Source organism: Rhyacophila brunnea, unplaced genomic scaffold, assembly GCF_057557595.1.
Source record: "Rhyacophila brunnea isolate RB1 unplaced genomic scaffold, BYU_Rbru_1.0 scaffold_20, whole genome shotgun sequence".
Classification (NCBI taxonomy): Eukaryota; Metazoa; Arthropoda; class Insecta; order Trichoptera; family Rhyacophilidae; genus Rhyacophila; species Rhyacophila brunnea.
The window spans coordinates 1,571,264-1,598,195 of NW_028232860.1; the positions used below are offsets into that span (position 1 = coordinate 1,571,264).

The following is a 26,932-nucleotide window of genomic DNA, read 5'->3' on the forward strand; positions in this document are numbered from 1 at the left end:
TATTTCCAATTTTCACCTGCAGACATTGTCACATATCATGTAAAAAAAAACATGCGAACTTTATACACAGCCAGCAAAATTCGAACCTGTTACCCATTATCATGCGCGGCACGCTATTCTCTGTGTTCAGCGATTAATAAATATTTGTTGTGTGTTATTTTGCTAAGCAGCAAATGTGGTAATTTACTTTTTTACTTACAAAGATAAAAAATGTGATAAAGTCTTGCATTATAGGTAGGTGTCTAAATTTGACAGAATTTTGTTCAATTACCATCAGAGACTGACTACAGGTCAAAGTTATAATATATATCACTTAATATACATATGTACTTATACTTTTATATTTATTGCAAAACCAATGACTGGAGAGGAAGAGAATCAGTCCAATAAAAATATACACTAAACACAAAATTTACTAAAATAATGATCAATATGGATAATATATATTTGTCATAAAAAGAACATGGAATGTTAGTGTGTGTGATTATTGATTGCTATATTGGTTATATATGTACTTAATAAATTAAATTAGCATTCGAAAAAGACTTTACAGAATGGTAATTATTACAATGAATATAGGTAAGAGGGTAAAATATCTTAAATATGTATGTATATGCGTATTTAAAAATTTCACTACTAAAATAGTACATTTTATATTATAATAATAATAATTGTCGAGCTGCTTCTTCTGAGACGGTTATAGAAAGAAGTAGAAGTGCATGCAAATTGTCACAGAGCAGCTCCGATTAATTACAAAATATTAGACAAATTTAACGATATTTAAATACATTTAGTTAATATTTACAGAACGATGTGACACGATAAATTGGAAAATTCAAGATTCTTTCTCCAAAATCAAGGAACAAACGCTCGACCTTTCATATAAATAAGTCCACCGTATTGTTTTTTATGATTTCATATTGTGCAATCCGCATGCAGTCCGATTAAAAAAATTTCTTCGCGTACACAATTAAAAGTCTCGTAAGAGAAAACCAAATAACCCGCTTACATCACGGCGGTCAAACTCAGTTTGCGAATATTAATAATTTAAAAGCGTGATTTTCAGTAAAAATAATTTTGAACATCGGTAAAGATCGCGCAACCAAAAAATGGAAGCCCGAGAAAGAATGTCTACGGAATTACCGGCAGATTTTAGTATCCGGTATAAAACAATTGACAGGTCAAAATTCAACTCGTACAGAGCATAAATTGGATTTATTCACTCTAGCATACTGGTAGCCCTAAACTTAAATAACAATCATTTAAATAAACGGAAAAGTTGCCCCATACCGTATCGTCAATTTATTATTTATATTTTCTAAAATAACAAAAAGACTACTACGACGATAACATTTCTTCTTCGACGATATAGAAAGCTCACGCTTACGCTAACATAACTACGATTAATCCCTTGTAAAAATTGGGCTGTTGTCCGTTCGCGGTATCGACACGGAAACATATTCATTACCGCAAACGATAATCTATCTACGTCTAGCTCATTACGACAAATCGTATACTGCCTAGTGATGTCTGTCATGGTATCTATTGATCCCCTTGCGGTCGCGCCGTACAATAATTGTGACGAGTACGACTTTGGGTTGAACCCTAATAAAATATTCAAAAAAAGGCAGATCAGACAAATTTTTCTTACAACTCCACTACCTACCAGCCTTATGATATTATTCAAAATTTATCAACTATCAGATGAAAACATTCAAAATTAACGGTCAATAACATTTGAACTCAACGTCAAAATAACACAGCAAAATAGTACATCACATCAAATTAAAAAATAGTTTATAGATTTACTCATCACGAATAAACAATCTTCTTTACACGAGTAATTCAAAGATTCAATGAATTTCGGTATGAAATACATCATCTAATATTTCTAATGGTCATCAAAAGGATACGTATCTATATATTGGCAAAACAAAAACGTGACTGAAACAACGCATACAATATTTTTTAGATTATTTAAAAACTGTACTTTGTAAAAAAAATATATAAGTAAAATGCTATCTAGACATAATCAATATTGGTCCTGCGTTAATAATATAAAGAAGAAGAATAGAAACAGTAAGAAATGGAATGCGAAACGAGACTGAGACCACTTGAATAATTATTTTATAATATTTTATAGATAACACAATAATATGATATCGACGGTCCTCACCATAAACTCGGACATCCACCAAAAAAGCAATTTTACTTCCTCCTTGATAACATATACAATTAAACAAAAACAAAAAAATCTCACTTAATTTCGGAAAAAATGTACATAAGCACGGGACAGAAATACTCTAATTTAATTAAATGAACCACGTAAATACAGATATGTTAATATGTCTGTCTTTACTTAGGGCACCAGACAGTCGCATAAACAGATAACTGCCAGATGTTGTCAGCGAACGTTAGAGACGCAAGTATATTATTTTGGAAGATAATATTCCTCTAAACAGTTTGAATTATGATGATTTCAACAGTAATAATTAAAGTTGCTAATAATTGATAATTGATATGACTTCTTCCCATGTAAAGGGAGGCATGTGGTAATTGTTTTATTAATGGATGTATAAAAGTCCATGTAAAGTCGGACAACTACAATTCTGCCAAAAGTATATAATTTAGACAGAGTGTAATAAGGCGTAAATAATCTGCAAATAGTATTTACATTACCCACTGAACTTCAGGTGCCTAGCAATAAAAACGTACATGTTCTAAGAATTCTTACTTCAAATAGCTGTAATGTAAAATTGCATTTCTGTAGATGTCGAGTTTATGTAGGAACCGTCGATATAATATAAATATAATATTTTCAGGAAAAATGAATGGCTATCTCATCACTCTGACGACACAATTGCACACTAGAAGACTTATAGAGATCGACAAAAATTAAGTAAGGCGCAAGAGCAAAACAAAAAATAATCTCATTTATCACTATTATTAATTATTATTGTTAGTCAAATTGAAAAGTCCGAGAATTATTGTAACGTTAGGAAGAAAATAATTCAGTAAAAGATATCGAACACGAGAAAAACCCGTTTCAAAGTCTCCATCGAAAAATGTACGCATGTAAAATGTTTATAAATGTTATACAAAATTTTATTTTCTATTTATTACACATTAAGCAACTTCAAAAGCCTACGTTAAGGTCACTGAAATTGGAATCTTATTGGTAATTATATTAATTGTATAAATCTAGAGTCAACGAATAAAACAATCAATATTTTGACTACACTTCGGATGTGCCATTTAAAAATTGCCATTAATAATTTGTCCGGGCCGATTGATCTGCGACAGAAATGTCCCTCCCGAGTTCACCCCGTTCGAAGAGAAAAGAGCTACGCCTTGGCGAGGAGCTTCTTCCAGTTTATTTTGGAAGTTTTCTTTTTGCAATCGGCGGACGAGCTCCCCATCCGGTCGACGCTCTTGCATTTCTTGCCTCGTCGAGGGTTATTTATGAGGTTGGATTCCGGTTGGGACGTGGATAGCGCCGCATTTTGTGCGCTGTCAGATAGGCCACCGCTGTCATCGGATTGGTCCTTTTCACTTTGTCGGCTGTCATTGCTGTTGTCCCCGATGCGGTCGATGCTCTTGCTTTTATTGTGAGGTTTTTTTCTATCCCGCGAGTGGGGTTCGGCGATAAAGAGGCTGAGGATGAAGATGCGTTTGGCAGCGTGGCACGGCGAGCGTCAGGGGCGGGCGTCGTCGGGTGGGGTGTTTCCTCCCCATCGGGTATCGTCAGATTCGTGCGTGATGTAGCGGTGGCCGACGGCCCCTTCCAGCAGCCGCAGATCTTTCCACGTATCCCGGTCCTGCAACCACGTGTGCACCAGGCTTTTGTCCACGGTGAATCTCTTTCGCTGCTTCACTTGCAGTAGATTATTTATCAAATCGATCGCTAACAAAAATAAAAAACACAATTTTATTTAAACTATTTTTTATTTAATGAGTAAAACCAAAAATGTATTCGATATAACATATTACATAATTTAGAATACTTCAGAACCATAGATATTAGAAAAATTTCACAACATTGCATGGAATCATGACAAAAATAGTTGAGCAAATATTAAGAGACTTAATGGTTTTAAATATTTTTGAACTCTTCTATTTATATTTATTATAATAAGATATATTAAGAATATAACAATATTGTGCTATTAATGAATGTAGATAAGTACCGTCAAATGATATCTCCTTCCAAGGATTCGGCGGATACATGAAGGCGGCGTTCTGGATCTGCTCGTTGATATCTTCATCTTCATTAAAAGGGAAAGTGCCGCTAAGAGAGACGTACACTATCACCCCCACGCTCCACATGTCCAAGGATCGGTTGTAGCCTTTATTCCGTAATACCTCAGGAGCTACAACAATAAACATACACTTTGTTGCAAAATCAGAAACATCAGCAGTTATTCAGAAAGTGATCAGAAAGTGACGATTGAATGAGAGTTTACCCAAGTAAGCAGGCGTTCCCACTACGGATCTCCTGAAGGACTTCTCTCCAATAATTCTAGCAAAGCCGAAGTCGCACAACTTCACTTGGGGAAAATCTGAATCCGAAGAGAGCAGCACGTTCTCTGGTTTTAAATCACAGTGTACAATATTTTTGCTATGCAGGTGCTTCAAGGCGACCAGAATCTGGAAAGCGAAACAAAATATTGACAGATCAATAATGATACGACACGGATGCGCTGCCCTGGCGCTCAGAATGAAAAAGAATCGGACAACTAACCTGAGTAATAATAAACTTGGTGATCCTTTCGGTGAGTCTCCCTCTCTCGTGGGAAAGAATCATTTCAAGCATGTCGCCTCGCAGCTTCTCCATCACCACGAAGATCCTCTCGGGAGTCTCAAACATGCGCTCCAAGTTGACCACGCCCGGGTGCGACAAGTTCTGTAGGATGGCCACTTCGTTTTTCAACTGCGCCTCTTGCTTTGTGGGGAAGCGGAGTTTGTCTATCACCTGCAATTGTTACAAACAATTTCAAAGACATTTGTTTTATTTTCTAACACTTATTAAATGTTCTATACAAATTATGAAACGTGACTGAATTGATAAATTGCAATATATAATTGAATTGATCGGAATAAAAGTACTCGACAAATGTAATAAATAACCAAAATAACCTTAATGGCGACAGCTCTATTCGTCCGCCGATGGGTACCGCCGTACACGATACCAAATTGTCCTGAACCCAACACTTCATCAGGGAATATTTGGTAAAGTTGTGACATATCCGTCACTCTCTCCTCTGGCATGCCATTGCTGCTTTCACCTGCCACCAAATATTCATGGTAAACGAGCATGTGACATAAATATGAGATGCATAATAATTATTAACCATTGTACTTTACTTGGAAGAAATATTTGCACGGAGTAAAAGATTTGCAAGATATACTAACCGGAGTGCTGCGTCACCGGCATGAGAGCTTGCCGGATGGCCGTCTCCCAAGACTTGGCCAGGTAGGCTCCCACACCGCTGTCGGGAGGCGGTAGACTGGCTCCCCCGCCTCCCGATAGGTGCACCAGAGGATCTGCGCCCACCAAGTAATCCACATTCACAGTACGCACTTCAAAGCAGTGCATCACATCTGAAACGAAACAATTTACTGATTATGTCGTAAAAAATTCATTCATTATCAATTTGATGTCACCATAAAGTATTTGAATTAAATGACAAGTTTCTCTAAGCACGAATTGGATGATCAAATTTTAATTCTAAGCTTGAACATAAAAATTATCTGAATTATATGTAAATTATTGTATTAACATTAGTCACTTACCTCCTTGCGGAGTCCGAGCCGTGTCGATGGTCAATATTTCACTGAGAGGTATTTCCTTAAAGTATTTGGCACCTTGGTCGGATTGGAAGAGTGTGATTGATTTGGTATCCAACCTCCAATAATGTCTTCTTAGCTAAAATAGCATTGTACAAATTAATATTGTCGTTACGTTAACTGTTGGCTTCTTATCACATTTTACATCTCCAGAAAGTATTAATTTGTTAACACTGTTAAGTGTTTAAAGGCAATGAATATTTTTATCGGTAGGTAGGCTACAATCAATGAATTCAAGTATTTCTCCAACAAAATTAAAAGGTATTTTTGTGACGTGAGAGGATATTGAAGAGGTACTGATAATTGAAATAAACACTGACCACTTTATCTTTATTGGTAAAATGTACAAGCCATCCTTCCTTAATACTCTTGGAGCCTCGTTTCTTTGTGTGTTTTACTGACTGGACGATTCTCATCAGCGGAATGTTGGCACTGGGGGAAGATGAAGAACTGGAATAAAATATCCATATACATAATATACTACGATACACATCATAGAAGACTGTGCACATTTTTTTCTATAAAAGAACTTTGATGAAAAGGTAAAATTAACCAATACGTGTAATGAATCGTTAAATAGTTTCGATATTATAGGCTGCAGTCATTTAATTTGTTTGGTTTCAGGTCACAGACTAAATATCTCCACTCTGTAGAGTTTTAAATGAGAGTTTAACAGTTTTAAACTTCTAGGTTGTTATATAGACTATGGTAGACAGTGGTGGCCCGTGATTTTTCTGATTGCAATTTTTGAGGGTGCGCTGGAAACTTACCTTATTGAAAAATGAGATCTATTCGGTTTTGTTTTGATCGGACAAAGCTTAATACATATTTTTTTTTGAACTGTCTTAAAATACAAATAAATATAAAAAGCCAGTTAAAAAAATGATATAATATATAAAAAATTAAATATTTAAAAAAAACTACCCCACAATAAACAGCATCAATGAAGAATTTCAGAAACTACAGAATCAAAGAAAACAGATTTGCAGAATTCTGAGTGATGTCCGTGGGCGAAAGGCAAAGAAATGTTTCAAATTATGAAGGTACCGAGCTATGATTGAATACAAGCTACCTGCTGGGTCGACTAGATTTCTCCTCTGAGGAAGAATTGCCGGCGTCGTGGTGCGCCTGGTGCAAGGTGGGACTGGAGCCGTTGGTGGCGCCAGCGCCTCCCCCCTCGGCCGAGCTGCGCCCCACTCCCGCCCCCTCCGTGTCGGAATCATCCTCCTCCTCGCAGAGGGAGCACGCCATCAGCTCGCGCTCACTGCCTGTACTGCTATCCTGGTATTCGCCTTCATCATCACAATACACTTTTATGATTGACTTCGCAATGCAGGTTTATTTGCAAAGAGTATCACATTACTGCTATGACATTTACTTGACAATTTGCAGGGCATATATAAAAACAGTTCGTCACAATGAGTAAATAAACACCATTGGGTAATAAATACTACACTTCGGCTACTTCTTATTTAGTTTGGTAAATTTGAGTAAAACCATCTATAATTGCACTCGACTAAGTGATCACAATGAACATAAAAAGTGGCTGCCATTTTATGTAAAAAAAGACAATCAGAATGGCAACTGACTGATATGCTTCACCCGTTTATTAAATAATTTCAAATGTCATAACAGAAATAACGTATAATGCTCCTTCTATTTATAGCCAAAATTCTATGGCTAAGGCTCGATGACATTGAGCTACTTTACAAGCTGCTAGCCGGCGAGTTTAAAAGCGGGCGAGTCAGCTAGTGCGATAGTGATGATGACACACAAAACTTTCCACTCGCTCAGAAGCCAACAAGCTAGCAAGTTGAAACCATGTTTCTTTAATTTTCGGTGAATGTAAATAAAAATGTAAATAAAAGTTCATTAGGATTGACGCCAGACCCCAATATTGAAAGGGTACAGAGGATATTATACTTTATGTATCTTAAAATGTCATTTTTGGTACTATTTGACAGGACATATTGAGTAGTTCATTTTTTCGTTCGCCACTATCGCTCTACTGCGCAGACGCAGATCGGCCCACACGCCAGCGAGTACCGAGTAAAGTAGCCCAGCTTTCAACTTTTCTCGGTAGATTGTTTACAATCTGCTTGTTAGCTAATTCAATATGATGACACTGGTAGAGTTTACTAGCAGATTGTAAATTCGCCGGCTTGTAGCTTGTAAAGTAGCTAAATGTCATCGAGCCTTTAGAACATAAAGTCACAATAAGTAGATTGCAAAAATTACTGTAGATATAATAATATTAAATTCTGTACAATATTATTTTTCGTGTATTTAGTGTTGCCTGTTGAAAACTGTGATTTGTCAAGGCGGTCAGGTCTGCAAACCAATTAAAATTGCCAGACCTGTGTTCAGATTCTTACGGCAATTTCTCAGTAGCCCGCTCTTAATATAAAAACCTCAAATTAACAAATAAGCACTCACTTCCTGTGTCCTTGACGACCTCCCCGCTGCAGTCTTTGGGGATCTTTTCGAGACATTTCTTGTGCGCATTGTGGTGGCAGTCCTTGCACTGCAGCCCCTGCTTGAAGAGGCCGCGTAGCAACTTGCGGCAGTGGCGGCACACGGTGGGCCGCGTGTACGAGTGCAGCACAAACGTATGGGGGATGTCAACGGCGGGCTGCGGCGGACCGCTCGCCCACGTGGAGCGACCACTCAGTGATGGCGACCGGTTCTGCTTCGACGCCGGCGACACCAGAACTGTCTGCATTCATCAAACATCATGTCCATTTACGTTATAAATGATCCAATTTTATTCAATTGTACTCTTTAGAAGTAGGGGGAAATTTTAGATTTTTTTATTATACAATGGCACAGCCATCGAGTAGTAGTCCATCCAGTGGAGGGCTCCACGCTGTGGTTGGGTGAATGACTAACAATCATTCCTTGTAAAAAATCTATTAACCCATAGCTTACGGGCCGCACAAAATTGTGTTTTTGCTAATTACTTTTCAAATGAAAATTGACACGTTAATTACAAAATTAATTAAAAGGGCCCGTAAGCATTGTGTTAATATAACCTGTACAGGTACATAATATGCTCTGCATAGGAATGAGCATGGTAATTTACTTTTACTTTCATTAATCAAAACAATGTTATCTATTAAATAATGTGATATTTCTTATATGTATTTTATTGGCATAAATTTCATATTATTATATTGTTACACAATTTTTTTGAACATACATAATTAAGATTAAGATGCCCGTAGCTTAATTGGAAAAGCATACTGGCGCGAATCCAGCAGGTTCAAGTCCCGTCGCGTGTCGTATTTTTTTCTACAAAATGATTTTTTTTAGTGTGTATAAATATGCATGATTTGTTTTCAAATTATGTATGTTCAATATAATGTTACATTCTCAAATCTTGTGTCTTATTTCTTGAATAAAAGAAATAGTTTACTGTACAATTTTTTTGAATGGAAAGAATTCGCTGGACTTTGTCTAATTCCGTAATAATCCTGGGATTTAAAATTCAGTCTGGTACTGCAACCCATAGTACAGGGTTGGCGAACCTTTTTACGTACGCGTGCCAAAATTTCCCAAATAATATTTTTCGACTGTCTGAAGTGCTAAGTAGTTTTTCTTTGCGAAATTTTTTTTTTTTAGTCTTTAAGTCTTTTTCTAAATAGTTTTTAAGAATTCTATTGAAATAGCTTAAAAATTACAATTGAGTTCTTGATATTCTCTTTCATCGAATTTCTATCTGAAGGCATATCTTTTATTCTTTTATATTCATATATTTTGTTCCTTGTTTTCAAAATTCTCAAAGAGATCGCGGAAGCATTTAAATTAAACCATTCTTCTTTCATATTATTATATTCTCCATGAACGGTTTTCCATTTTTAGAGATTATATTTGAGGCAAAATAACAAGCAGTTATTATATTTGACTGCCGAAAATTAATTTCATAAGGTTTGTTGATTGAATATTTTGCCAGATCCTAAGGACCGACCTATGCAATTGTATATTTACATTAATTGAAAAGGATTTGCCTGCTATTTTTTATACATACAATGCGAATTGTCATTTTATGCATGAATTTTTTCATATAAGTAGAATTTATTTGTAAAACTTTTTTATAATTTTTTTTTTAAATACTTATATGTATATAAAATAGTACTAATAGGTTCTCCATCCCTGCCATAGTACAACATAAATTTAATGTTGAGCATGTCTGTCGAGCATTATACATTAGGGCCACCCCTGATGCCACAGCAAAGATGCTGGAAAAGCTTTACACTTGAACAGTGTTTGCAACTTCATCCAGTGAAAGACATGTTCGATCCTAAGTAGACTATATAGGTCTCCACAGTGTGGAGGGAGTGCGGATTTTGGTTTTTGGGAAAAATTAGGTCTCTATTAGATTCATACTTTGGGTCCAAAGAGACATTGAAAGACAACATATGAATTTTTGCCGAGATTTGAACCCGGGACCCACGATATTGCTGATGCGTTACCGTTAGTTAAGCCATCGTGGACGCCATATATATACATTATATATCAAATTATCATAGATGTGTTAGGGGAGTATGTATATAGGTGACTTTGCAAACTATAAAAACTTCTTTCCGATTCTAATATCAAACAATAATTGGAAATTAGTCTTTTATGTATATCGTTTGGGTTGTCACTATGTGATCTCCTCCTTATTTCCTTGACGTTTCGGGCTCGTCGCGGAAGTCATTCTCAAGACATAATATAATGTATTAAGACTAGAACATTATAGTGTTGTATATCGTTAATTTTTGATCTGAAGCCTTTATAATTTAAACAACAATGTGTGTAGTATTATATATTATAGTAACATTGAGTTGTAGACAATGGTGCTAGCAAATCATAGGTAATTTAATTTTCAGCAAACTGATTCTTAAATTTCACCTGAGAGAAAATTTAACAAAATTAATTATCGATATGCAACCAACGTAATGATAGATTAGGTAATGGGATGGAAAATCTGATAATTGTCAAGAAAAAAAAAACAAAATATATTTTTTTAGATAATTGTTTATTTTATAAAAATACATTTTTGTAATAATTAAAAATTAAAAGAAATAAAGGCAGGCGTGTAAATTTTCAAAAAAAATATATAGAATTAACTGAACAGAGACAACAATTATCAGATCTTAGTTTTACCCATCACCATAATTAATATCATAAAAATGTTTTCAATATTATAACTTTGACCGACTCGGCATGATCTTTTCTAATTAAAATATGTTTTAATTTAGCAACAAATTGAGCATCAATGGTGTTTGAATGGATATTAATACTTCTTAATCAAATTTCTTAATAAAATTACCATAAATTTTATGTTATTTAGTACATACATACGAGACAATATATCTTGCCAAAATGAGTAACTGTTTTAAATAGCTTAACATTGAGATGTACATATAATCTAATAATAATTGTTCTTATAATTATATATTTTTACAAGCAACCAATGTTTAATACTAAAAGAGGAAAAAATATTTTTCTATAAGAATTCCAAGTAGCTACGGTCTGTTAAAAACTTTTGATATTGCTAGCACCTTCTCAACAATCTGACAACCCTGATCATTCATAATAGCTCATGACCTTGACCTTAACGGTAATAATATAGTAATATTCCCTAAGATTAATTTTTATATCAATAAGAATGTTACAAATCACAACATAAGAAAGAACTCGAAGTAGCTAATCATCTCTTTAATAAAAAGTAAATTAAATATTTGTGTGGCAAAAACTTCTATACGTCATCCGTATAAGTGCAACATGTACATACGGTGAATTAATCATTTATAAAAGCAGGAGAGACAAAATCTTTTGTATTACGTGAAATTGTTATTATGTAATTTGAATATGGTTCTTCCGCCGTATTACGGCAATTAATTTAAGTCGATAACTACAAAACCATTGACCGATTCTGAAATTATAATAAACATTCAACAGAATGCAGCAAAAGAAGTATTTTATAAAATTTGTCTCTTCCGCAGTATTGCACTTACACTGACGATATTTACCAATATTAAAGAGGATCTAAGTCATTAGATAGGTACATAACGGCTGCCTAAAATGTTTCAGTTCAAAATAGCTTACTGCATAACAAATTACATAGTCTATTAATTGGAATGACCTTCGAGATTCATGTTAATAATACTGAAAAAAACATGGATTCCTAACAGTCAGGAGTAAAATAATTCATCTGACATTCTAGCCCAATAAAGGCATTGTAGAAATAAATATATTTTAAAAAGATTAGCGTGTAAAATACTTAAATAATACAATTTTATTTCATAAGCGTTGCCAATATTAGTACACATAATTTTCAATTTATCCATAGCCAAGATACAATATAATAAAAAATAACATAGCAACCTTCTGTAATATTTTTCCATCCGTTTATTGTAATTTGACTTAAAATTACCCAATTTAATCATAAAAGGGTGAAGCCACTGAATTAAATATCATAACAGAGATGAAACTATCATTTAGATTCAATTATATCTATATTGGTATAATAAATAATACATTACACTGCCAGTAATCTGCCGCTCGATTATCCGACAACTACTATAATCCAGTGTTATTTTTACTATTTGAAAGTACAAAATCAAGCTCTATAATTCGCCAGTATTCGATTGTCAAATTCAGTAGTCCGCCGCATGCAAGTAGATATATAACGCAGATAAGACGGGTTTATTTTGAAAACTTCTTCTTCGTAAAACGTACGTTCATCGCGAAGAAAGTAACATAGGTACCAGGGAGGAAAGTGCCCAAGGACCGCATCACAATTATTATGCCGTGCTCCAATACAACCCGGACACACAAAATGAAGCTTTTGGTTATAGGGAATGCCAGGAATCCTAAGCCATTCAAGGATATCTGCCTCACTGAACTACTTACTGGTTGTGTCAAGTTATTTGCTGTTTAATATTTTGATTATAAATTACGTAATTTGCTAGTACAAATTTCTCAAAAAAAAGTATTTTTACGAAATACCCGTTTTAATTTTTACCATGTTTTGTATGTATGCACTATAATCCGTCGCTTTCACTCATTGGATACTTGTCTGGTTTTTGGGGTGGCGGATTACTGAGAGAGTACTGTATTACATTGACCATTTCAGTAAAAAAAATGATAAGTAATTTATTTAGATGGATTCTAGGATTCAAATTACATTTTGAATCATTGAATGTAAAAATAGAAAAAGCTGAAATACATTATAATACCTAGTATGTTAAAATGAAATAATATTATGTAGATGCATCAAAATTTGTATTAATAATAATCATTATGTACACAGGGCTATTTTAAATACAGTTAACACAGTAAAACGTTTCCATTATTTGTATTGCTCCAAAATAACATGGATATCACTCGGAGCAATTCCATAAACACGGCGGTTATTTACAATAATAAACTGTTAACAGATCGCACTGCTTCTTCCTTGATTCCAATTGCATCCAATTAGAATCTCCAATTGTCAACACATTTGGAATCAAATAGTTACTCAATGACATTTGACAGCTCGCGGTTAACGCGAAAAAATATCACTTCTGACAGTTAACTTTCCGGGATAATTAACTGCCTGAATATGACATCATATTTATCATTTTTATATTGATTTTGGAGTTAAGCGATATGTTAGAATAGCCCTGCCAAGAAATGCAGTCATTGAAATACTGATTAAAAATATTGAGGACAACTTCCTGTTTTCTATAGAAGTGACCTACTTGAATCCGTTGCACAAAACCACATAAATTTAATAAGACTTACATGATAAAACATTTTCTCAGATTGATTACTTTATTACAATAATGAAACTACCTTCACCGGTTGTTTTTATACACATTTTCATTCATAAACAGTAGTCAACTGATGACATTTATTAGTTAAACTAGTTTGACCAAATATGCCTTTGATTTAACTCGGGTTACATTTCCAATAATTAATATGATACTTAATAATAATGTTTACATTTATACTTGTATTGTTAGATATATTGTAAAGTTTTCCAAGTGTTTCCCAAACTGAAGCATGTAAAAAATTTAAAGGGATACAGGGATACGCGCGGTTTAACTTTATTTTTAATCAAGTTAGTTTTATACTACTGCAAAACTATATGGGTACCCCCCTACCATCAATTTAAAAAATCGAAAAAGTGAAAAAATAATCGTTTTACGTAGATGTCCCTTACATCTAATCTGAGAAGAAAATTGTCAATTAGTAAGTCAGAAGAAATAAAAAAACTCTTACAATCGACTTAAGGATAATTGTGAAAAAATACTCATGATTCATTGTCAAATGTGGAGTATGATGGTAAAATCTATTTCTAAAGGGGTACTAGCATGTTGTAAGTTTGGGAAACACTGAATGAAGAGTATTTTTATTCTGTTGAAAAGTTGGAAAAAAGGAACATTTCAATACAAAATAATCCCAATTTTGGCACACAGAAACAATTGATAACATTAATGTTTGGCGAGAAAGTATTTAAAAAAGTTATACTGTGTATAACGATTTCTGTCTTATGGATCAATTTTGAGATTGACAAAATCGGCGAGTTTCCTTACCAAGGAGTTGGTCGATTCATCAGGCTGCGATGCGAGCGATCCTTGTGAAGCCCGCGAAGGGGAGCGAGGCGGGGCGGTGGGGAGGGCGGACGGCCTCCTAGCTCCTGCTGGGGCACCGCCTATATGCGTCACTTGAGAGCAGTTGTTGGGTATCTTTACGGCACAGCGTTTGTGGTAATTTAATCCGCAACCTGTAAATATTTTAATATTTTGTATCACTTAACTGAGATGTTATTTTCATCAGATGTTAATGGGGGTGTATACTCTTGGGGCATTCTCAACTATCACCAAGAGGAACCTTATTAAATTTTTGTATGAAAAGACTTGTTTGCATTTCTGGTATGCTTTAATTGGTAGCCAGAACAATAATACTTTGTAAGTCGGTGAATGGAAAATAAAGCATGCCATTTTTGTTGTTTATCATCGATACGATTCCCTAAATCTTTTGGTAATATCTGTATGTTCTGCTGCACCTCAATACATGAATATTTACGTTTCAAGTCCATACTGTTTCATCATCCAACCATTTCTTCATATTATACCAATTAAAGGTAAAACTATAAGGATTCGACAACTTCGTGAATTAGGCGTAATAATAGTATTAGATAATTTATGGAATTGACTGTCTTAGTACATTTAACAGTGTTGAAATGATTGCGGTTTTTGAGAAATGGGAGAGAAAATAGTGTGAAGTATGCTACAAATATAATATATACGATGCAAAAAAAACTCAAACCAATTTAAATATTAGTTTGTGACTCTGTTTTATGGGTTTTATAGGTACATATATTTAGATGTAGACTATGACTGGTAGAACGTTGTCATTATTCGATAACTATTATGAAAATTGTAATAAATTTCAACAGTGGAAAGGAGTCCTATGGATGATTAAATGTTGCCGCAAGACTACTTCATTTTTATTTCTTTTACTTTATTAAAGAACTGTCAAAAGACATGTTATAAATTGGCGCTGAGCAGTGAGAACTTGCATTTAAAAACTAAGAGTGATGCCAAATGCTTTGACAGTGTAACACATAATTTACAAGCATAATCAGTCGAACAGATCAACAATTTTCCATCAAAATATGCATAGGTACTGGTAGAAAAAGAAAAAATGGACTAATAAAAGTCTCGGTAAAGATAGTATAGATAGTCACCTTCGCATTTGAGCCCTTGTCTGACAAGGCCGAAGAGCATTTCTCCACAGAAATCGCAGAAAGTCGGCGCCTTATACGAATGGACGGCCAACGCGTGCGGCCGCACCGTCGGGATGTCATCAGGAGAACATAAATTACCTGAAATGTAAAACAATACAATGAATAATTGACAACATGTAGCATTACCGAGGTTTATTTAGTGTAATAGTTTAAATTAATATCTCAGATGGGATTACAATAAAGGAATATCTCATACATTAAACTAAGGGTCGTAAATTACATAATAGAGTGTATACAGCTCAATTTTAAATGGAGGGATACTGCAACAAAACAATAATGTTATACTAATGTAACACGTAAATGTTCTAAAAGACCTTTTGAACCGTATTCAATTTAATAGTGTTTGTATTAAGTCAGATTATAAAGCATGCATTTGTAATTTAATTAACGTTGTCTTCGGATGATAATACTTACGATTAGCAGTTAGTACGATTTCAATGAGCGTCTCATCGGTCACTTCCGAAGCGGAGTTAATCAGTTGCAACACATTAGCAGAGCAGTAGTCATGGCGGAATAAGAGTAAACGCTCTGAGAGTCTGTTGAGTCCATTGTCCGGTAGCTGAAATCATGCAAACAATGAGAGTATTTTAGTTTACTTTTATTTGACATTACTATGAAAATGGAGTAAAGTTTCCTTTCGATTACTTGACGTACTTACTAAGTCAGAAAGCTGAGGATGAAAAATGCCAAAGAAATAATCAAACAAGTAAAGAAAGTTGGCATACTTTGCCCACATCTAGAGGCATCCTGAGATATCAACTTCCGCATAGTATTATTCAAGGGAAGATTTCCAGTAACCGAACCCAGTAAGAAGAAGAGCATCACGGCTCAAGAATCTCAGAGACCAGTTTGAGCTCAGCACTCTCTCCCTGTTTAGAGCTGCGACAGACGAATAGAACATAACCAAAACATTGCTGATTTTGTCAACCTGTGTAGGACTATAGGTAGTGTAGCAAACTCAGCTTTGGCACCCCTGACATCGGCAGGACTGTCTTCGGTATCCTTCACGCATTAGCCGGAAAGAATATTGTTAATTAAAAATTATGTACGGACATATTAAGTTTAGTCTTCTCTAACGGGGTTCGCAAATCAGTACTGAAATTGATCCGCACACTCTTGCTGGTCATTCCAACAAGTCTGGTGGGAGGTGATTGGAAGCCTGCGGAGAACTATTGCAACATACAATATTATTATGAACATTATGTGATAGTGTAATAAGTCAGTAGTGAAAGTCTGGAATTTTTTGAAAAGAAAGATAATCTGAATGAAATGGATATCAGATTTGACGCTCGTTATGTTTAACTTTTCCAAGGATTAAGGAATTTGGAAATGCCAGGATAATACGAGAGATGGCTGTCTATTTGTTCGTTAGTTGTCATGACAATTTTTTGTCGTGTTAAACACATTTATTCATAATATCCAATCCGAACGAAGCATACATATCTTCGGGAGCGACTTACTTTAGTGTGAATAAATTGGCAGGCCAGATCCTTGAGCGATCTCAGGTTGAGAGTTGCAGAGGGCACACTGACAGCGTCCCGCAGCACTCCAAACTGGAACAGGAAGGTCACTTCGGGGCCCTCCATCCTGGTTCTGCTTCATCAACTGAAACAATCAACAAAAGCATTATTTACACATTTTTATTCACAATCCACCTGTTATTTAAAGGAAGGGAAACAAACGTATAATGACAGATGTTCATGATAGAATAAATGTAAGCAAATACTTGGCCATTGAAAAGATATATTATACTCAATTTTATCAATGAAAAATATTATATTTTTTTTCACTATTATTATTTGTCCTGTCATTGTATTTATAACAAAATCATTTTCGTCCTCGGGGCATTCTCAATTTTATCGATTTAACCAGGGCTCGAAATGGACCGGAGCGCCGTTTCGATTCATACAATCCCCAAAATTATCGCTCTGTCTCATGGAATAAAAATATTTGACCGTCTGAGCTAGAGATAACAAAAAAATTTAACACATTTATTTTTATAAAATACACGTAAAATTGGATAACTATGTTAATATTTTCGTAAACTTATTGAGCGCTTCGGTTCGTAATTTTTTTCAATTCAAGCGCTGGATTCAACTTATCTAAAAAAAGCAATAAATTTTAATATAAAAATAATAATATTGAAGAATATCCGTAGGTGTGAAAAAAAAACAGATTCCAATAATGCATATCAATAGTCCGTAATTAATTCAAAACAATTTACTAGATATTTCAACACAAAGCTTAGGTCATACAATAACATAAAATCATGTCAATATGATAAAATAAAATAAATCATGGTTAAATACGTAAAACCAATAAAACTGGTGGAAATATCACGAAATCTGATGGTTACACCGTACTTTGTAGGTGGCTGAGACATTTTATGCTTATCACATTAATAATTGAGATGCATATTCCACTGCATTTATCATGTGTTGCCTTTTATGTTATCTATATTATGCATATCGACGTATCGACCTACTTTTTGTTTAACGATAAATATAGGAAAAACTTATTCTGTGAAATATATATATTTGTCCTAATTATAGCACAAATAATACCTTATAAGTTTATCCTCGTTATTATTATATTTGTTTACTACTGACTCAAATGGTCGTGATAAACGCACTGTTGGAAATGGAACATTGGTCAAACTAAACTGACGTATTCGTATTCGGTAATGTGAAATTGATTCGCGCGGGAACGCAGAGTCGCGAATTTTCCCGCCAGAAAGCTCTAAAGGCTGACACATACTGAAGCTGCCACTGTATATTAGTATTTGTTCCAGGACTGAATTATTACTATCCCCATTATAGTAATAAATAATATAGGTAAGTAGTATGCAGTTCTGATTATTAATAAAAACCGTAATGTAGGTCAGTAAAGTGATAGTGCGGCGGGATAATGATGTACATATGCAGGGAAACCTAACCTGCGGATCAAATATTTATATTAATCCACACCAATTGCGATCAAATAATGCACGGGATGAGAATAATAAATTGGTCATGAGACAATAATTCATAATATTGTTTCGATTAATGGCGAATCGATTACCATCATGTCGAAATTAACAGAAGATAGCTATTTTGGTTGTCATACCACTACAAAAACTACTCTACGTCATGATAATGGTGTGACAACCAAAATAAATATCCACTAAAAGCCAATTATTGGATTGAATATAATTTACATTCCCATGTTGTCGAATACGTGGGTACATAAGGCAGGACGCTATTCAATATATCATTATCGTATACCATAAAAAAACTAATAACCTATGTAGTTACTTCTTAGCCAAATATAGGTAAAAAAAAAGTATAAAATGTCCTACCCAATATGTTAATTTTGTCCGCAGTGAAGAGACTTTTTTGAGATGCCATTTAGATACATGGTAGAATTCCGTTTTACAATAGTTATAATATTTGAAAAAAAAATGTGGATGTTAACAATATTTAATATTAGACATATCGCATCGTATTGATAATTTCGTTGAATGTATAATGTTTAAAACCAGTTTAACGTCGGCATCTTTACTACCAAGCCGAAGGTATTGACAGACACAATACGAATGTTTGAAGCTTTCATAATACATATAAGTAACTATTTATAAAATTTCGATAAATATTGATATGTGAATTATTTTAAACTCACATGAAATTTTAAGAAAAATTAAAACGGAAACTCTCGTTTCTTTCTTTAAGAGAGTATATTATGCTTCACAACTTTGCACTCTTGCTCTAGGATAAAAATGATGTAATATATTCTAAAAATATATTTTTAACATATATCTATTTATAGTATTTATTACTACATATATTAATACAAGTGAATATCGTTTGATCCAATTTTCTGCGAGGTAATTAGGCAAAGCGTCGTATCAGTGTAGTAAATAATGCAAAAAAGTACAAAGGTATGAAACGTATAGGTACCTACTCTACCTATGGTTTACTTTATATCACTATTTGTTAACAATTTATTCATTCTGGAATAGGGGAATAATTACGGAGTTCTTCGTTATTTTTTTTAAATTTTCCAATTAAATAATTACGTGCTTGCGTACATTTAATTTGAAGTATTTCAAATCAAATAATAGTACTTAATAATATATTTATTACGATCGCTGTGCATTAAAAACTTACTTGTTTACATAAAGGCATTGCCGATAGATAAGACAAAATTCATATTCACTGTTACTACACTATTCGTGAATAAAAAAAGATTTACACAAAACTATCAAAACACATGCGCTGTGTGAATAAGTAGTCAAGAAAAAAAAATATAGTAATGAATGTAATTTAAAACTTTTATTGAATTTAAATTGTACACAAAAAAAGAAACATTCGGTTATAATAGTGCTGTAATAAACAATGATGATCTATGATCATTTATAAAAAAATATAAGCAAACATATGATTAGGTTACGTGTATGTTTGTAAGGGAAATTATGTCAAATAAAACGTCATTGTATTTTTTTCCCGAGAATTTGTTGGTTTTCGGCGATATTCATAGAAGTCAAGTAAATCCTGCCAGTCAAGCGAACACCCACTCGACCGCAAAATGACGGGAAAAACAATTCAAATAATAATACGATCGATTAAAATTGTGGTTTCATTTGATTATAGTAGGTATATATTATAATATAAAATGGAAGAAATTCCTTTAAATTAAAGGGGATTCGGTCAATAATTATTCATGAATCGGTTTTGCTGGAAAAATTTAATCAAATATTATTAATAGTCGATTTTCTTGATTTCATCACAAAGTTAACATGACACAATGACTTAGTATATAAAACCGAGATTATGTCACGTGTCAACATTAAGTTTATTTAACTATTTTACACAATATATTGTATAAGTTGTATATATAGTATATGTCATGTTAAATGACGTGTATAGGTGTATAGGTGTATCCGTGGCATTTGTAAATATTTTAATTTTCTGTTTGTAGTGTTAATTTGGACGCATTGATGATGATAAATGTTTGGACGTTATTTTTTACTTTGTAGGGAAAATAATATTATTCTAGATAATTCTATACAACATCATTATTACCGGCACTAAATTCGCCGGCGTCGACACTGCGATTATTGATTCTGAATGTATTCTTCTTTTCGTAGCATCTCCTATCGAAGGTCATCTATCATCAAGGCGATCTTCGCTCTATCATTATCGCCAATCGCCGAGCGGCATTCCAAGTGGGAGCACGTCGATTTTTTTGTGATGGCGTCGTTAGAATATATTCTTATACTGTGTAAAGATGACTAAAAAAACGTTATGCCTATACTCGAAAAAGCAAACATGTCAATGAATATATTAGTATTATTACTAATATAAGAATAAACATACCATTAAATAGACGCATGATGAATTTTTATGACAAATTATGTTCCGTTCCGCACTCGTCATTAGCACAATCTGCGGGTCGCATAGTTACGATCTTTTTAGACCATGCCTAAAGCCGCGTTGACACGGTCCAAGTACGATCCAAGTGCACTCGTATGTGACATCTTCATACTAATTATTCCTATCCAAGCTACTTGGACCGCGTCCTACTCATCCAAGTTAACTTGGATAGGAATAAATAGTATGGAGCTGTCACTTGGATAGGAATAAATAGTATGAAGCTGTCACTTGGATGAGACATCTTCATACTAATTATTCCTATCCAAGTCTACTTGGATCGTACTTGGACCGTGTCAACGCGGCTTAAGCTGGGGTATAGCCTTAAACCACGAAATGAGGCATCGTTCTCTGCTATGACCTTTCCTTGGATGAAGAGTTGGTGAATGGTATACATTTGTCCTCAATGTGGCCAAAGTACTTTAGTTCTCTGGTTTTGATACTATGTAGAACTTCTTGATCCTTTCCCATTCGATTGAGGAAATCAAATCACCATGTCAGTCCATGCCATAGAAACGGATTGGGAGAACAAAACAGCGAACCGTACGCGGTTTAGGTTGCTAAGGAGGCGTCTCATTTTGAGAAAGACCCTTCTTGCTATTTCAATAAAATTCTTGTTTTTTTATTTATTACTGGGACCATTTCTCATTGATCCATGTTCTTAAATATTTATATTACGTCACTCGTTCAATCTTGAATGTAGTAGTCAATTTTGATCAATTGAAATAAGTTTTCTTTGAGGGTCATATTAGGTATGTCGATTGAGTGTTCAATGAATGTTATAATTTATAACTTATAACATGTGTAAATAAAATGTCAATTGAATACATTATCACTTTATCTACTATGAAAACTATTGGAATGGTTTCATTTTATAAAGGGTGGGGATTCTATTAACGGATCGGCAAACTAGTTTCGGAATTTGGAATTCCTCAAAACTCTATTACCAAAATTGAAAACTGTAATTTGGCACATATTAATTGAGTGGTGTAGTGATTAGATGGTGTGGTGTGGTGTACCAACCGTAAGTGATGACTTGTAGTGAACAAAATTTAGTACCTTTGTATTATTTTATATGTTGTCATACAGCGCTGCGCAGTTGGTGGTGCGTATTTTTACATAGGTACTTATCCTATTTTATTATTCGTACAGACTACCTACTAAGAAATATGTCGGTTAATACTTTGGACGCGGAAGACGCGCACGGCGCGTAATGGCCAGGCGGCCGATCGATGTAATTAACGTGCATTTTAAAGGGGGCGATTAAAATCTCATTATCTCTTCAGCAGCGAAAGCGTTAACCGGGTAAACTTACCCGGTTTACGGTTAGTTTAGAAACGTGCCGTTACCCGGTTTTCATTTAAACCGGTTTGGATGCTCCAGATACCATTCAATACCGACTGCCGGCCCTATACGTATAAAATATTGAAGGCGACAAATCGTTATTATATTATCGCGTCAAGGTGAGATGACTTAAATATACCTCCCATTATTAGATAATGTAGGCAGGCGTCTAATGTTTTTTTTTTATATAAGTAAGTAAAATAAATATATACTTAATATGAATATGTAAAATATGTTACAATAAAAACGTATGTATGAATTTAAAGAACGCATAAAAAGCTTCGCAAATCTACTGACGGCACACTGCTGTCATATTTGAGATTTGTTATATAAGTAGCCCATCTCTGCAGTGTTGTTTGCAAACGGGTAACGGAAATAAACGAGGAGCGAAGATGAGATACGCCGAACTTTTATTTTGCATAGCAGCGATTGGCGGACTGTTTTTAGGATGCACAGCCGCAGTTGGGCGACAGGACTGTTTGCACTACACCAGCAAGATATCGTCGAACGATCCCGACCTCAGTGCGTATATCAATCCCGCATTGGATCATAAAATTGTCACCAGAGCTGCTGAGGAGAAATCAAAAGAACGCGAGACAAATGCAAGTACAGAAACAAAAAACAAAGATGTAAATAATAAAGGAAAACACGAAAGCGCTACACAAAACGAGACCTCGGAGGAGGAAAGCTACATAGGAAATGATCCACTGTCGAAGAGTCAATTGCTACGTTTGCAAATGCTGGGACCACTAATCGGGATGACCGCTCCGGCGGGCGAGAAGGCCGCCGTGGATAATGAACCACCGCCGCTGGTTTCCACGGCGCAGGGCGTCGTCCGTGGCGTACGGGTCAAACAAAATGCTACACAATATATTGTGTCCTTCCGGGGAATACCGTATGCATCACCGCCAAAAAGATTTCAGGTGAGATATTATTATGACAATTCAATTAACCAATCGCGCCCGTTACTGGGGTATACGTACAGAAAAATTAAATGAATGGCGAATAAATCAAGAATGATATAGATAACAGATGTAATTGTAAAATTTTAACTACAATGCAGAGCAGATGGAATCCATAGCGTGGACGAATTTACGTATGCCACATGTTTGTGACCCGCGGCAGTTTTACAGCATTAATTCTAGACCTCCGACAAAAAAAGTTCGGAAAATACACATTACAAAAAATCCACCAAAACGCATCAATTGAATTACCTACATGTGATTTACAAAATTACCCACGTTTGATTTAGTTTAGAGGACCTCATCCGCCATGGATATATATTTTCAACCCTATATCTATAATATAGGAGTATATTCTAGCGAAAACTTTTACTAGGTAGAATGCGACAAGTTGTACGGCGGCAGATTGATGTACTAAATTCCACCCTCGCGTTTACCTATTCCTTCCCGTCGCCAAAAACGTTTCTTATTTGTGTGTAACGTAAGTCATTTAGATGTGTTAATAATGCAAAAAAATAGAAAGTTACAGTAGGAATACCATAATTCGTAGGAAAAAAAGAGTTTATTCGCACATAAACAATGTTGGCCGAAAGAATCGCGACGATGACAGGACAAATCAATCAATGTTGCTATGTAACTAAAAATTTCCTAACTCAATGAGGAAAAAACTCCACTTGGTTATTGTTTTTTATATTCCTGTTTGTATCAAGAAAGTAGGGCATCTTCCAAACTTGGGGATAGTTCGATAACAATACGAGCGCCGAGTTAAAATTGTCGCATGCCAGCGCTCGAAAAGGAAAATTTTACGAACCGGAGCGCTAGACAATTTTACGAAAATATTAACATACCTAGTTATCTAATTTTTATGTGTATTTTCAAAAAAAAAGTGTTTGATTTTTTATATATGACTTATCTAGCTCAGATGGTCAAATTATTTTTTCCACGAGACGGAGCGATAATTTTGGGGATTTTATGAACCGGAACGTCTGGTTCATTTCGAACCCGACGAATTCTATATTATATTGAACGTAGATAGGTACATCGTAATACAGCAAATGCGATTATATGTACATATTAAATAATTACATAATTGAACAGTGATACAGATAATATCTGATAATAATTAGGACAATATACCTACATATGAACGTTGATGGAAAAGTCTAGCTGTAACTCAACAATGTCATATATGTGAACGTTTTGTCATATTTCGCAGGCAGCAAAACCACCAAAGCCGTGGAACGGAACAAGGGACGGAACTGTGTGGGGAAATTTTTGTTACCAAAAATTGTCAGTAATCAACGTGGTACTAGGCAGCGAAGATTGTCTTGTTCTCGACGTGAGCACTCCATCTCTTGAAGATAAAGGATTACCAGTATTGGCTGTAGTCCACGGAGGAGCGTGGAAATATCTCAACGGGAACAGTAACTTTTATGATCCTTCGCTGATATTAGCGCAATCAAAAATGGTTATTGTGTCATTCAACTACAGGCTGGGAGCTTTCGGATTTTTGTCGACGAGAACGGCGGACGCTCCAGGAAATGTCGGGATGAAAGATATCGTCGCAGCTCTCGAATGGGTCCAGATGAACATCCACATGTTTGGCGGCGACGCCAGCAAAGTCACCCTGTACGGAGTCAGTAGCGGCGCAGCGGCAATTGAATTTTTAACGCTATCCAAAATGGCCGAAGGATTATTTTCTCAGATAATTATGCAAAGCGCATCTGCTCTCAACCACGTTAACTATCAAAGAGAGCCACTTAAATACGCTTTTCGACTAGGAAACTACCTGGGAAATTACACAATAGATGCCAAAGAACTTATGGCACATTTGAGAAGCGCAGATGCCGCTGATATTGTTGAGGCTACAGAAAAAATGGATAGGGATAACCTCCCTATCCATGGTGCTATTTCTTTCCTACCTAGTGCGGAAGACCCGATACCGGGTGAGACAATGTTTTTGAGTGACCATCCGTTCAATGTATTGAAATCGGGGGATTATATAGATGTGCCGATAATGTTCGGCTTCAATACGTTAGAAGGTTCTGAGTTTGTTAGGAGAGCATCACTAGAGCCAGGGTTTTATAGCGAATTAGATGATTCATTCGAGTATTTGATGCCTAACGATCTAATGGAATCTGTCGACAGCCACCTCGAGAGGAAGGCTTTAATGGCCAAAGCGAGGGAGTTTTATTTCAAAGGCGAGAAAGTAAGCAATGACACAATGCAAGGATGCGTGGATATGATGGGTGACACGCTATTCCTTAATGGAATATTCCGCAGCATCAATGTTCACTTAAAGAAAGCGTCTGCGATTATTTACTATTGGCAATTTGCACTCGATACCCATAATTCCGCTGACGATATTGGCTTAAACGGGTCTGCACACGCGAGTGATGTACATATTCTATTTAAAATGCCATTCACCGACATGCTACTGATGAACCCCGAGGTAGCAAAAGCGTCAATAAAATTGATTACACTCATATCCAACTTCGCAACATATGGGTAAGGAATTTTAATTATCAATTATCATTTACCGCGAACTTTCATATTAATAATAAATTGTGAGGAATATGGGACAAAACCGCCCAGACATTACCGCCAAACCAAATGCGCCCATACCAGTGCTCGTCAGAACCGGCCGGACAAATCTGTCTAGATGGTTTTTCGAATTGCGTATCGATAGAAATTTACATACTTACGATAATAAGCGTAATTTGAGATTTAATCAGTAGCAGCTGTTCGTCGAGTAATAACTTAAAATCATTAGCATTTAACACTTAGTTAATGGGTTTGTATGGTAGTATTTTTCTAATTTAGAATATTTAAGAAGGTTAGCACACAATAATATTGAAATTTTATTTTACATAATTTATATTTTTTATATCTTTATTCGGATGTTTTTTTTTTATTTGTGTATAAAATATAATATTATGTAAAAATAAAAATTGTAACATTTCTAAATTGTTTTGACGGCAATGTCTGGGCGGTAATGTCCGGGCGGTTTTGGTTCGAGCGGTTTTATCGGGACCCCGCTCTTACTTCCAGCAATTTTCCGTTAAAGCTATCGATTTTTAACACAATTTTTGTACCTACATTAATTGTAATACTATTGAAGGCAACAAAATCACGTAGGTTCTCACGTATGCGCATACATCGAATTGAACATGCTAGAGAAATGAATGCATTCAAAACCTCGTAGCGTACAAATCGGATCAATGATAGAAATTGGATTTAAAAAAAAATTACGAGCTCTGTAGTAACCTATAGGCATCGGGTTTCGAGACCGGAACCCGATAGATTTACTTAACCCCACATCAATTAGAATTAAAATGTACCTAAGTGTTTAAAATTATTATGTTAATAGGAATCCTACACCAAACAAAACCGACATGCTGCCCGTTATTTGGAAGCCAATACAGAGTAAGGACACACTGGACTATATGGAGTTTACAACAGAAATGAAAATGAAACAGGACCCTAACAGGGAGCGAAGACTCTTCTGGGAAGAATGTTTTTCCAAAAACTTTAGTATAGTATGACCAATGCGTTCTAATAATAGGGTAAAGTGTGGATAGTGGTGT

At 35.0% G+C, this 26,932-nt stretch overlaps 1 protein-coding gene across 2 annotated transcripts in view; it reads right to left on the reverse strand.

Annotated features, from left to right (window-relative positions):
• Nucleotides 1-3,121: 3,121 nt before the first annotated feature.
• Nucleotides 3,122-26,932, reverse strand: part of PKD (serine/threonine-protein kinase D3) — a 133,812-nt gene continuing 110,001 nt past the window's right edge. The window contains exons 2-15 of one of the 2 annotated variants that reach the window (XM_085948454.1): nt 17,092-17,236; nt 16,046-16,190; nt 15,572-15,709; nt 14,415-14,605; nt 8,284-8,563; nt 6,920-7,139; nt 6,168-6,279; nt 5,794-5,926; nt 5,413-5,601; nt 5,137-5,285; nt 4,742-4,972; nt 4,464-4,647; nt 4,188-4,370; nt 3,122-3,904 (exon numbers count right to left, since the gene is read on the reverse strand). In XM_085948454.1, coding sequence (XP_085804580.1) covers nt 3,696-3,904; nt 4,188-4,370; nt 4,464-4,647; nt 4,742-4,972; nt 5,137-5,285; nt 5,413-5,601; nt 5,794-5,926; nt 6,168-6,279; nt 6,920-7,139; nt 8,284-8,563; nt 14,415-14,605; nt 15,572-15,709; nt 16,046-16,190; nt 17,092-17,217 — 2,490 coding nt within the window. In that variant the 5' untranslated portion in view covers nt 17,218-17,236 and the 3' untranslated portion in view covers nt 3,122-3,695. Of the gene's footprint in view, nt 3,905-4,187; nt 4,371-4,463; nt 4,648-4,741; nt 4,973-5,136; nt 5,286-5,412; nt 5,602-5,793; nt 5,927-6,167; nt 6,298-6,919; nt 7,140-8,283; nt 8,564-14,414; nt 14,606-15,571; nt 15,710-16,045; nt 16,191-17,091; nt 17,237-26,932 lie in introns of both variants that reach the window. The other variant, XM_085948453.1, reaches the window with a different exon arrangement.